This window comes from Quercus robur, chromosome 7 (assembly GCF_932294415.1).
Source record: "Quercus robur chromosome 7, dhQueRobu3.1, whole genome shotgun sequence".
Classification (NCBI taxonomy): domain Eukaryota; kingdom Viridiplantae; phylum Streptophyta; class Magnoliopsida; order Fagales; family Fagaceae; genus Quercus; species Quercus robur.
The window spans coordinates 48,264,976-48,276,288 of record NC_065540.1 but is presented as its reverse complement, the minus strand read 5'-3'; the positions used below and the strand labels follow the sequence as shown (position 1 = coordinate 48,276,288).

At 35.0% G+C, this 11,313-nt stretch overlaps 1 protein-coding gene, 1 long non-coding RNA gene and 1 pseudogene across 2 annotated transcripts; 2 read left to right on the top strand and 1 right to left on the bottom strand.

Annotated features, from left to right (window-relative positions):
- Nucleotides 1-2,311: 2,311 nt before the first annotated feature.
- LOC126693732 (probable galacturonosyltransferase 4) lies at nucleotides 2,312-4,637 on the bottom strand (annotated as a pseudogene).
- Nucleotides 4,638-5,682: 1,045 nt separating this feature from the next.
- Nucleotides 5,683-9,679, top strand: LOC126691534 (zinc finger BED domain-containing protein RICESLEEPER 1-like). The gene is made up of 3 exons (XM_050386564.1): nucleotides 5,683-6,018; nucleotides 6,392-6,481; nucleotides 7,568-9,679. Exons 1-3 carry the CDS (start codon nucleotides 5,683-5,685, stop codon nucleotides 9,677-9,679), a joined length of 2,538 nt encoding a protein of 845 aa, XP_050242521.1.
- On the top strand, nucleotides 9,679-10,063 carry LOC126690938 (uncharacterized). The gene is made up of 3 exons (XR_007644779.1): nucleotides 9,679-9,725; nucleotides 9,830-9,926; nucleotides 10,031-10,063. It is a non-coding gene; the product is annotated as an uncharacterized LOC126690938 (long non-coding RNA).
- The last annotated feature ends 1,250 nt before the right edge of the window (nucleotides 10,064-11,313 follow it).

Genomic DNA, 11,313 nt, shown 5'->3' with positions numbered 1-11,313 from the left:
AAGGGTAAATGAGAAGTGAAGAAAATATGTGGAGTTTTGAGGGTTCCGCGTAGGGTAATAAAAATCACTGAGTGAGGAGTTAAGCATGGGTCCCACAAAAAGAAAAAAATTGAGTGATGAGAAGCTGAAAAAATGTACCAAACGAGTGGGTATAGGAAATTGGGGTATTTTAAGTGATGAGTAACTAAAATTGAGTGACAAGTGATGAAAAAAAAAAAAAAAAAAAAAAAAACCCAAACAACCCTTACTTTTCTTGAAAGTTAATTTATGCTTCAAATTTAAGAACACTGATCAAAACGAACATTGCATTTGTTAAAAGCTAGTTTGTGCTTAAAATTTTAGGACAATAGCACCTCATTACAAATGATTACAACAACTATTTCCAAAAAGTCTTGTTGAATAATGGCTTCAATTGTTTTCAATGATATCTAATATTGATCAACTAAACTCTTCATTATACAAGAACCAATGCATTGGTCACGGGTTTGATCTCTCCTGAATTTTAATTTCGTAAATTGGATTCAACTTTGAATTTTTGTTGTTTATAAAAAAAAAAAAAAAAAAAAAAAATTCATATCAACACACTTGCTACTCACTGGAATAATTTGTGACCATGGGAAATCAAAACCCTATTATTATATCCTTATTATATTAAGAGATGATAGAAAAGATTGTAATTAAAAATAGAAAAAATAGTAAATTGAATGAATTAAACATTTTCTCCCTACTTTTCCTCCTAATTTTTTTGGAGGATGGTTTTTAGTCCCCAAGTGAAAAACTTCACTACTCCCCTTTTCCATCATCCCTCTTTTCCACCACATCAAACAAGGGAAAATTCTCATTTTCCATCCTCCCCTTTTTACACCCAACCAAACAGACCATGTAAGGAAATTTTCAGAGCTCTTTTTTTTTTTCCTTACCTGGAATCCATTGGTCCCACACACGCAACTATTGATTCTCAAATCCCAGTCAACATCGCTTATCAATCGAAGAAAAATTTTGTAATTAGTGTTATTATGTCATTTCTATCTTTATTTACTTAATTAATATTATAAATTACAATTACTAATTTTGGACATAAAGATTGCTATCATGTAGTGTGTCCATAATGGAGCATCATTAGCACTGCTTTGCAGATTTTCCATTAAGATAAAACATCAAGACAATAAAGAAGAGGGGAAAGGGAAGAGGAACAAAAGACCAGCACATACAGTCGTAATGTTACACACCAAAAAGAAAAGGAAAAAAAAGTGACTTACAACTCAAGACACAGCATTTGCATCAGGCACGTCATCAAGGATAAGTGGACCAAGTTTATCATCAAATGAGCTTCCAAGGCCTTATGGTATCTTAAATGCCTTATGTATACTACAAACTGCTGCTCTATCAGACTCTCCAAGTCACTCTCATCTTTTTATATTACCAATGAATCTTGACAGAGTTAAATACAAAGCACATTGGACTTCTATGAAAAGATCCTGAAAGGGAAAAAATTAAAGAACTAGAAATTATGAAATGAGAAAAAATAAAACAAGATATTCAAAGGTCACATTGGGACCCTTTCTTAGATACAACAATAAGAACTACAAATGACATAAATTAACCTGCAAAAGAGCTAAAATATATAGAAATGTCTTAACATAAACATTTAAAAGTATTTCAGAAAGCTTTGTGTACAAACATGTAACGAACAGCAAAAAAAAAAAAAAATAAATAAATAAATAAATAAAAAATAAAAAATCTTGATAAGTATTCTTGAACTGAAAAATAAACCAGATTTTGCGTACTTCATATTTCATGCATTGAGTCATCATTTGATCAATCCTTGTTCGAAATATTTTTCTCTACCAATCACCATTACAGAAAGAGAGGGAATCTACCTTTTGTAGAAATTATAGAAAGAAAGGGTCATTTAGATGGATCCTATGGATAGAAAATACTCTCATAAGGGCTTACTCACAAATGTTAGTGAGTTCTCCTATCTCTTACCACTATTCCCATCTATTCTTTATTTCTTTTTCCAATTATATAATTGAAACGAAAATATCCACCTCTAGCAACATATTCTTACTCAATGAAACCGCCAAGCATTTCAAAGTATTAAATTAGCATCAGAATATACTCTTCCTCAATATATGTATTGTCTATAGGGTTACTAATGAGTTTTCTCTTATTTACTTATAATTCAATCGCAAACTTTTCGCTTACCTTGACATCATTTCAACCACTTCTAAATGTGCTTTTCTTGTTTGCTTATTTATTCTACCATAAATTATTTACATTCAGTCTTTCTGCAATTATTCTTTTTTTTTTTTTTTTTTTTTTTAAGGATTAACAAAAGAACATTATTATTGTAGAAGTCTCAACAGCAGAGAGGATTTGAGAAGTTTAGATACCGATCAAAACGATGGAAGCTCTCTCCACAAGTCTCAACAGCACCATTAACATTCCCCTTCAAATCAAGGGACCAAAGGGCAGTGAGATCCTTCTTTTCAACAATATCATCACCCAAGAACAACACTTTGTTGAGCTTTGGGAAGATTTCTAGCAAATAAAATTGAAGATGATTGAGGATAGATAAGTATTTTGGATGCCAGTACTTCAAATTTGAATCAGAATTGGCTCGATGAGCTCTGAAGTAATAGTCTATCATGGACTGTGAACCCAACTGCTTGAGAACTAGACTATAACTAGCATTTAGCCATGTAAATTCTTCAATGTTCTGAACCCGGATAGAAGCTTTGCCTGGTGGATTTACCAAAAACCACATCCTTATTGCTGCATAATTTAGCCTATCAGTAACAATGTGGAAAACTTGCTTCGAAGGGTCCTGCTAGGATTCCAAACAATAAATTTGAGATGTCAAACAAAAAATATCAAACATTGAAATAGTAGATAATTAATGTTTTTTTTTTTTTTTTTTGGGCAAGTGGGGAAGCTCAACAAAAGAGAGATGATGTGGGAACAAGAGTCTTAGAATAGCCATTCCAAAATTTCTTTCTTGACAATTAAAGGAAATAGCGAGTATATCAAGAGTGAAAATTACCTTAGCATATGTTATAGTTGAGTTTACAACAACTGCTGCTGCTAATACGTTATCAGAGAATAATGCATAATGGTACAACTGAGGGTCTTCTAACTTCTCTTGATTTGTAAAGTCATGTTGGGAAGAATTCAAGGTATAATACTCAGTTGTAAGGCGCAATGGAAGACAATGCAGACCTTTAGGAATCGTTTTTGCTGCCAATTGAGTCAAGAATATAGTCTGCTTTTTGTGCACTTAGAGCTGCTCTCCAGCTGAGTGGAGCATAGCCCTCAGCTTCTTCACCACAGAAGCACACTCATCTTGAAGCTGCCTTCCTTTGGCGAATTTTTGCTCCATTGCCTTCAATTTGTCATAGGCACTACATAAAAATAAACCATACAAAAAATTTAAGGCAGAGAAAGATGGGAGAATTTTAAAAATAGCAAGCCAAATAGAGAACCTAATAACAGATCGATACTTGAAGGAAAAATTCAATAAAATTTGGTTGTCGGCATATTAATATGTTAAAAGAGAAGACTTACTTCCTTGGCAGTTCAGAATCTTTTATCACATCCCCAAGTACTCGTTGAATTTCCTTCATCTGCCCCCGAAGCTCCCTTGTAAAGTGAGGATTGTTTCTTGTGGCTGGGAGGGATAGATAAACCTTTGCCCTGGTGATCTGATCCTTGAGTTGCCACACCCAAGTATCTAGCATAGCTGTTTGGTCATTCTGTATTCTAGAGTCAGGTTTTATGCGTTCCTTCTTTTTAACCTTACTTTAAGTTTGGGTGGATTGTTGCTCATCCTTTATTTCCTGCAGGAAAAATGGAAAATAATTAAAGAAAAGAAGATTAAAATGCACAATAAATATTCCAATTTTCCACATGGTAGAGAGGGGAAAAAGGGGACAAAAAGGCCTGGAGTTTGGCATGGAGGCGGTTATTCAAGATAATATGCATGAATTAGAAATAAAAAGTTTGCAAAGAAAGCATATTTCATCAAATGATTAGGATAAAATAATATAATAACAATAGGCAACAATGAAAATGATCAAAATAAATATCAAACGTAATAGTTTAACCCCTATTTCAAGGAGATATGATATAACATGTTAAAAAAAAATTTGAAATACTAAGTCATAAACATTCAAGCTAGGGATGAGCAGTATCCAAGCAATATACAAGATAGTCAGAATGACTTCTTTTTTTGGTTGACTATTAGTATCATGCTCATTTGAGTCATTTGCTTCCTCAAGTGAATCTGTGACCTCCCTGATGAGGTTAGTTCTTTGATCTTGCTCTTTCTCATCCGTCGTAGATAATACTCTGGTAGACCTTGATTCTACTATATGCATATATAAATGATAAAATTACCAAGCAGAAAATTATAAGGGTGAGAACAATTGTGCAATTTTAGTAATTACAAAACAAAACAGAAATAAGAACTAGAAAAATGACTTTTTAAGGAGTACCTTGACTTGAAATTGCAATGTGGGTGTCCTGTAGGTCTAAATCATCTGAATTTGGAAGAGATTTGGTTGAGGTATCTGAATAAACAATTCTAATCGGATCTTTAACGGCAGGTGCCAATTCCTATATAGCAAAAACCAAATAATTTGAAGAGTAAAGATCTGAAATTTACTACTCCCAACTTAACTAATATGGATGCATCATCAAAGAAAACCCAAAAAAGGAACAAGTATTACCTGGGGCAGCACATTTAGAAGATCGTTACGGCCATTCAAAGTCTGTGTAGTTAACCAGAGATTTAGATTTGCTTAATGAAAATCCAAATACAAAATATACCTAAAAGAGAAAAGTCCTTGTTTTCAAATAAAAGAAAATTATTTACTACTTACAATAGTTGTAACATCTTCAACAAATTCATCTCTAGCTGCAGAAATTGTAAACCAAAGCAAAGAATGTTCAAATCACCAAAAGAGAAAAAAAAAAAAAAAAAAAAAAAAAAAAAAAAAAACATAGAAAGAGAGAACTTGATACAAATCTAAAAACAAAAAACTTACAGGAAGAAGAGGTCATGGACCCACTTGGTAAAATTGTGTACATATATCCTAGACAATCTTGTTCTAGGGGTGTCCAAGGACCCGCATCAACCGACCCGCCTGCCCGAAACCGCCCGAACCAAAGGTCCACGGGCGGCTCCGAATCCACTCCACGGTCGGTCACGGATTGGCATTTAAAAAATCTGAATAGTTCGGATCGGACCCGGGTTTCAAAATATTTCACCCGGAAAATCCGAACCGACCGAATTATTTATAATAAAAAAAAAAAAAAAAGCAGATTTGACATGTGGCCAGACAGCCCATCCCAGCAAATCAGCAATGCAGCCCCAGATTTCCCTCACACGTTCCCAACATAAATATCAGCCGTTGATCTCAAATTGAAATTTAAAATGAAGGGTGTTGATGAGAGTAAAACTGACTCACCTGGGCATGAAATGACCGGTCACCACAGTGGCACAACAACCCATTTTTAATCAACGGTTAGAATACAAGATGCAAAGCTAATCTAACGGTAAGAAATAAAGGGGAAAGATCTGATATCTCAAAGACTCAAACGGATTCAAGCTTAGCCACTACTCTTCAGTCTTCACTCTTCTTCAATTTTCACTTCAGAGCCAAAGGTCAGGTCATGGACATGGCTTCCCATTCACGCCTTCTCCTTCCCTTTTCACTCTTCCACACCTCTTCAGTCTTCACTTCTTCAGTCTCACACTCTCAGTTCTTTACCTGCTCTCTCAAACTCTCTCAAACTCTCACAATCTCACACTCTATAAAGTCTAAACCGTTTCCCCAAATCCAAACTACTGCTTCTCCAAATCCAAATTCTAAAGAACAAACCCTAGTCGCCTCCAATGCCGTTACCCAGTCCCCTCTCCGCCTCCAACGCCTAGCGCCACCGCCGCTGTCCACTCGTCTCTCCATAGCTACCGTCGGAGTCCTCACCCCGTGTACTCTTCACGGAGCCAGTAAGGTTAGTCTCGTTGATTTCATTTTCACTCTTCACTCTTCCCTTTTCTTTGTTTCTCATTTTCACTGCCGTTACCCAGCTCCCTTTTCACTCTTCCCTTTTCTTTGTTTCTCATCTTTCTTTTTTGTTAGTCTCGTTGGTTTCATTTGTGATGGAAATCAAATGTTAAAATCAAATAATCCTATGAAACCCTATGTTAAAATCAAATGATCAAATAATCAAATGTTAAAATCAGATTCATACTATGAAACCCTAACTAAAAATAACTTAAAAACCCTAACTATTTTACTTTTGTTCTTTGTTCATACTATGAAACCCTAACTATTTTACTTTTGTTCTTTGTTCTTTTCTTAAATCAATTTTGATCTTGTTTTAGTTTTATACAGGATTGAAAGCTGACTCCAATCTCCAAGTATCATTATCTGCTCTGAAGTTTGAAACTCATACACCCACGGTTTTCTTCAAGGTAGTTTTTGCTTTCCTTTGTATTTAAAATTTAGAGATCCTAACTATTTTACTTCTGTTCTTTGTTCTTTTCTTTAATCAATTTTGATCCTGTTTTAATTTTATTCAGGATTGAAAGCTGAATCCAAGTATCATTATCTGCCCTCAAATTTGAAAACCATACACCCACGGTTTTCTTCAAGGTATGGTTTCTGCTTTCCTTTGTATTTAGTAAAAAAAAAAAAGAATGTAGTGATTGTGGTGGTTGTTTGATATTTCTTTTTACAAAAGGGGCAGAGTAATTTAAATGATAAATAGAATGTTGAAAGGGAAACTATTGAATGTAATTCATGAGGGTTGTTTTTAAAGTTTTAGAACATTTACCTTGCTTTGTATGAGAAGATTGTTATGATGTGATTAGTTGATTGTGGTGGTTTGATATTTCTTTTTACAAAAGGGGCAGAGTAATTTAAATGATAAATAGAATGTTGAAAGGGAAACTATTGAATGTAATTCATGTGATTTGTTTTTAAAGTTGTAGAACATTTATCTTGCTTTGTATGAGAAGATTGTTATGATGTGTTTAATAGAATGTTGAAAGGGAAACTTTTGAATTTAATTCATGAGAGTTGCATTAATGTGGCTTGCAGATGCTTTTGATTTTGCTTTTATTAGTTTGTAGCTTTGTATGTTCTGTACTGCCCAAATTAGACAAGGTTTATTTAACATTTTGGTTATAGCATCTTATGGAAGTTTTAGTTTACCTTGCTTTGTTTTTAAAGTTTTAGAATATTTACCTTGCTTTGTATGAGAAGATTGTTATGATGTGATTAGTATGATCATGCAATTTGTCACTGCTAAGAAGAGATCTGTGATCTTGCATGTCCCTAATTAATTAACTTCATTGAGTTATTTGTGATCTTGCTAAGAAGAGATATGTGATCTTGCTTTCTAATAATCTCTTTTGATTATGTTTATTAAAATGTGTGGTTCCAGGATACTGGTTTTCCTTTTTGGTGTGTGTGGTTATTATTTATTATTATTATTATTAAAGCTATTAATTATACTTGTTACTCTAGTTTGCTAATATGTATCTTTGTTTTTTTAGGCCATGGAAACCAACACTAATGAACCCTCTGTCCAAACACCAGCTGCTACAGAAGATGATGGTGCTATTCCCACCCAAGTTGAAGATTCTGCTGCTACCCAAGCTGAAGCAGCTGCTGCTTCTGAGTTGCCCCCAGTTCCACCATACCAAGTGAGTATGACAGCTCCTGTTAGTGGTGGTTGTAGTGGTAGGAAAAAGTCTGTTGTTTGGGGTCACTTTGAAAACGTAAAGATAGGTGAGGGTGATACTAGTAAAACTAAGGCTATCTGTAATTATTGTCAAAAATCTTATAATGCTGATAGTAAGAGTTGTGGTACTAGTAATTTGTTAGCTCATGTGCCAATATGTCCCAAGAACCCTAATAGAGAAGATGTGGTTAGAGGGCAGAAAACATTAGCTTTTGTACCCAAAAAGGATGGAGAAGACGGATTCCACCTTGTGTCAACATCCTTTTCTGTTGAGGCTTCTAGAAAGGCATTGGCCGAAATGGTTATAATTGATGAGTTGCCTTTTAGGTATGTCGAGGGGTATGGGTTTAAGAAATTTGTAAGTACCTTACAACCTAAGCTTAGATTAAAGGATATCCCATCTCGTCAAACTGTGGCTAGGGATGTGATTGGCATTTATAATAGTGAGAGAGAGAAGCTAAGGAAATCCTTGAAGGGTTGTAGGGTGTGTCTCACTATGGACACATGGACTTCTATTCAAAATTTAAATTATATGTGTCTGACTTGTCACTTTATTGATGATGCTTGGAAATTGCATAAGAGAATTCTAAATTTTTGTCAAGTTGAAGACCACAAGGGGGAGACTATAGGCAAAAAGATTGAGATGTCGTTGCGTGAATGGGGTATTGATGGGATATTCACCTTGACGGTGGATAATGCTAGTTCAAATTTAACAACAATTAAATTTTTGCAAAGGGTGACTAAAGATTGGAATGGGGCAGTTTTAGGAAATGAGTACATGCACATGAGGTATTGTGCCCATATCCTAAATCTCATTGTGGGAGAGGGTTTAAAAGAGATAGATGCATCTGTTGCTAAGGTGCGTGAAGCTGTGAGGTATGTAAAGTCCTCACCCAATAGAAGTCAAACTTTTAGGAGTTTTATGGAGAGGTTAGGTATGCAGTCCAAGAGTCTTCTCAGTCTAGATGTACCTACTAGGGGGAACTCGACCTATATCATGTTAGAAACTGCTAAAAAATTTGAGAAAGTGTCCCTCCGAATGGATTTTGAAGATGATGGTTATTCGTCGTACTTTAGGACCAAGGAAGATAGTGGTGGTTTGGGGTCTCTATGTATGACTGATTTCCAAAATTGTAGGGCATTTGTGACTTTCTTAAGGCTGTTTTATAATGCAACAAAGAAATTTTCTGGTTCATTGTATGTTACTTCAAATGCCTTCTATGATGAGATCTTTGTTATTCAGGAGAGTATTTCCAATTTAGTTAAATCCCAAAACACTCTCTTGAAAAGCACAGCCACAAACATGCAAACTAAGTTTGAGAAGTATTGGGGGGAAGGGGAGAAAATTAATCCTCTTTTGTATGTGGCTGTGGTCTTTGATCCACGAAAAAAATTGAGGTTTTTGAAGTTTTCATTTTCTGAAATTTATGGGAATGCAGTTGCAGAAGTGATGGTTGATAAGGTGAAAGACCTTTTGTTTAAGTTGTATAATTTTTACACTTGTATTCATTCACCAAATGTGCAAGATCAAAGTGGGAGTGAGAGGACAGAATTAGAAACTGATGCTAGTGATCCATATGTGATGGTTCACTCGCGATATGAACGTTTTTTGCAAGTTGAGCAATCTATAGGTTGTAGTAATGAGCTTGAGAGGTATTTGGCTGAAAACTGTGATCGTAGAAAGGATGCAAATTTTGAGATATTGGAGTGGTGGAGGGACAATTGTAATAGGTACCAAGTGTTGTCTAAAGTAGTTAAGGATGTGCTGGCTGTGCCAGTTTCCACTGTTGCATCTGAGTCAGCATTTAGCACTGGAGGTCGAATTGTTGATCCATTTCGAAGTGCACTATCTCCTCTCATGGTTCAAAACCTTGTATGTTCACAAAATTGGCTTCAAGCCACAGTTCCAATTTCTCATCGCTAGTTAAGGGATGATGTTGAGGCATTGGAGGAGGAGTTACTTGACTTAGGTAATATGCTTAAATTCTGAAACTTAGTGTATTAATTTTATTGAATGTCTCATGTATTCAAGCAAAATTTAATCTATTTGTGTTTATTTCCTATTCTTTTCTAGTTTTAAATCAACAACCAACAGCAAATACCAGCTCAAGCAAGGGTTCCACTTCAGGCAAACGACCCTTGATTAGCATTGATGATTAATCACTGACTTGGTATGAATCTGCCTTTATAGCCCCTTACTATTATAAACTTGGTTTCCTTACTAGTTGGTTGGTACTAATGTATTGTTTGTTGAATATTTTTTTGTCTATTGTAGGAGGATGGTAAATTATTTTGTAAAGAAGGCAACATTTTGGGAATATTTTGGATGCTTTTTTGGACATATTGTTTTTCTAACTTGTAACAATACTCAACTGTCAATACTTATAGAAAAGAAATCTTAGTTCATAGGTTTTCTTTTCTATTAGTTATAGACTTATAAACTTTAGAGTAGTCATTCAATGCTTTGGAAAAGCTATTTTTTGGAAATACCTATGGTATTTGATTGTTGTAATTAATTATATAGCCTGGAACATTGTATAACCAGCAAGCTTTCTGCCTTATGGGTTACTGCCCAAAAAACTTGCAGTGACTACCTTTATGTTATTAAGTATGTATATCTGTTGGAATATTGCAGTATAGTATTCTGTTGTGATTTATTTTATTGCTGGAAAATTGGAAGTATTATTTGTTGTGGTTTGCAGGTTTTATGGGTGTTGAGTAGTTTACTGCCTAGGTGCCTTTTGTGGTGTTTTACAGATTACAGATTAGTTGATTGTGTTTATTTTTTGTTCTTAATGTGGGAAAGATTATGTATTGGGATTGATAGGTGCTTCTTGTTTCAGATCACAAGTGACTAAAAAATAACAGAGACTTTTTGGTGTGTTGTGTTGATCACAGGTGATAAAATGAATAAGCCTTATTTGGGCCTTTTTGATTTGTCCTGACTGATGGCCCAATAGGTCTAGTTTTGTTTTGGGCCTTTTTGATTTGTCCTGATTGATGGCCCAATAGGTCTAGTTTTGTTATGCTGGAAGTTCTATTTCAAAATTTCAAAATTAATTAAGTAAAAAGGCCCAAAAAAGTGAATTTTCTGTGATTTTAACAATGGCAAAAAGTCCGGCCCAATCAGAGGCCCAGACCCATGAAACCGATGACTCCGACCCGGATAATCCGATTACCCGAAATGTCGGATCCGACCCGATATTCAGTCGAATACGGGTCCCAAATATAAAAAACCGATTCAACCGGGTCGAGTACGGTTTGGGCCCAAAACCGACCCGGCCCGACTCGTGGACACCCCTATCTTGTTCCCTCACGAGTCAACACCTGGCAATACCGGACACAACAACCTAGCTACAGTCCAGAACCATAGTACCTAGCTGTGGGGCATTCCAATTCAACTTCAAATTACAATTCTAGCCTTAAATCAAATCCCCCTTTTACATTATGGGTAAAACTTTAATAACAGTACCTTAGTTACTGTTTCTTATGTTCTTCTGTTAAAATTCAGTCATATAGCTACTTAATTAAAAAATACATTTTCATTCTATGAGAAAA

Excerpts from the sequence above, each read along its gene's own strand:
- LOC126691534 (XM_050386564.1), top strand. The coding sequence starts at position 5,683 with ATGGCTTCCCATTCACGCCTTCTCCTTCCCTTTTCACTCTTCCACACC. Across the intron at positions 6,019-6,391 it reads CTCTTCACGGAGCCAGTAAG|TTTTATACAGGATTGAAAGC; the intron begins GTTAGTCTCGTT and ends ATCTTGTTTTAG. Across the intron at positions 6,482-7,567 it reads CACCCACGGTTTTCTTCAAG|GCCATGGAAACCAACACTAA; the intron begins GTAGTTTTTGCT and ends TTGTTTTTTTAG.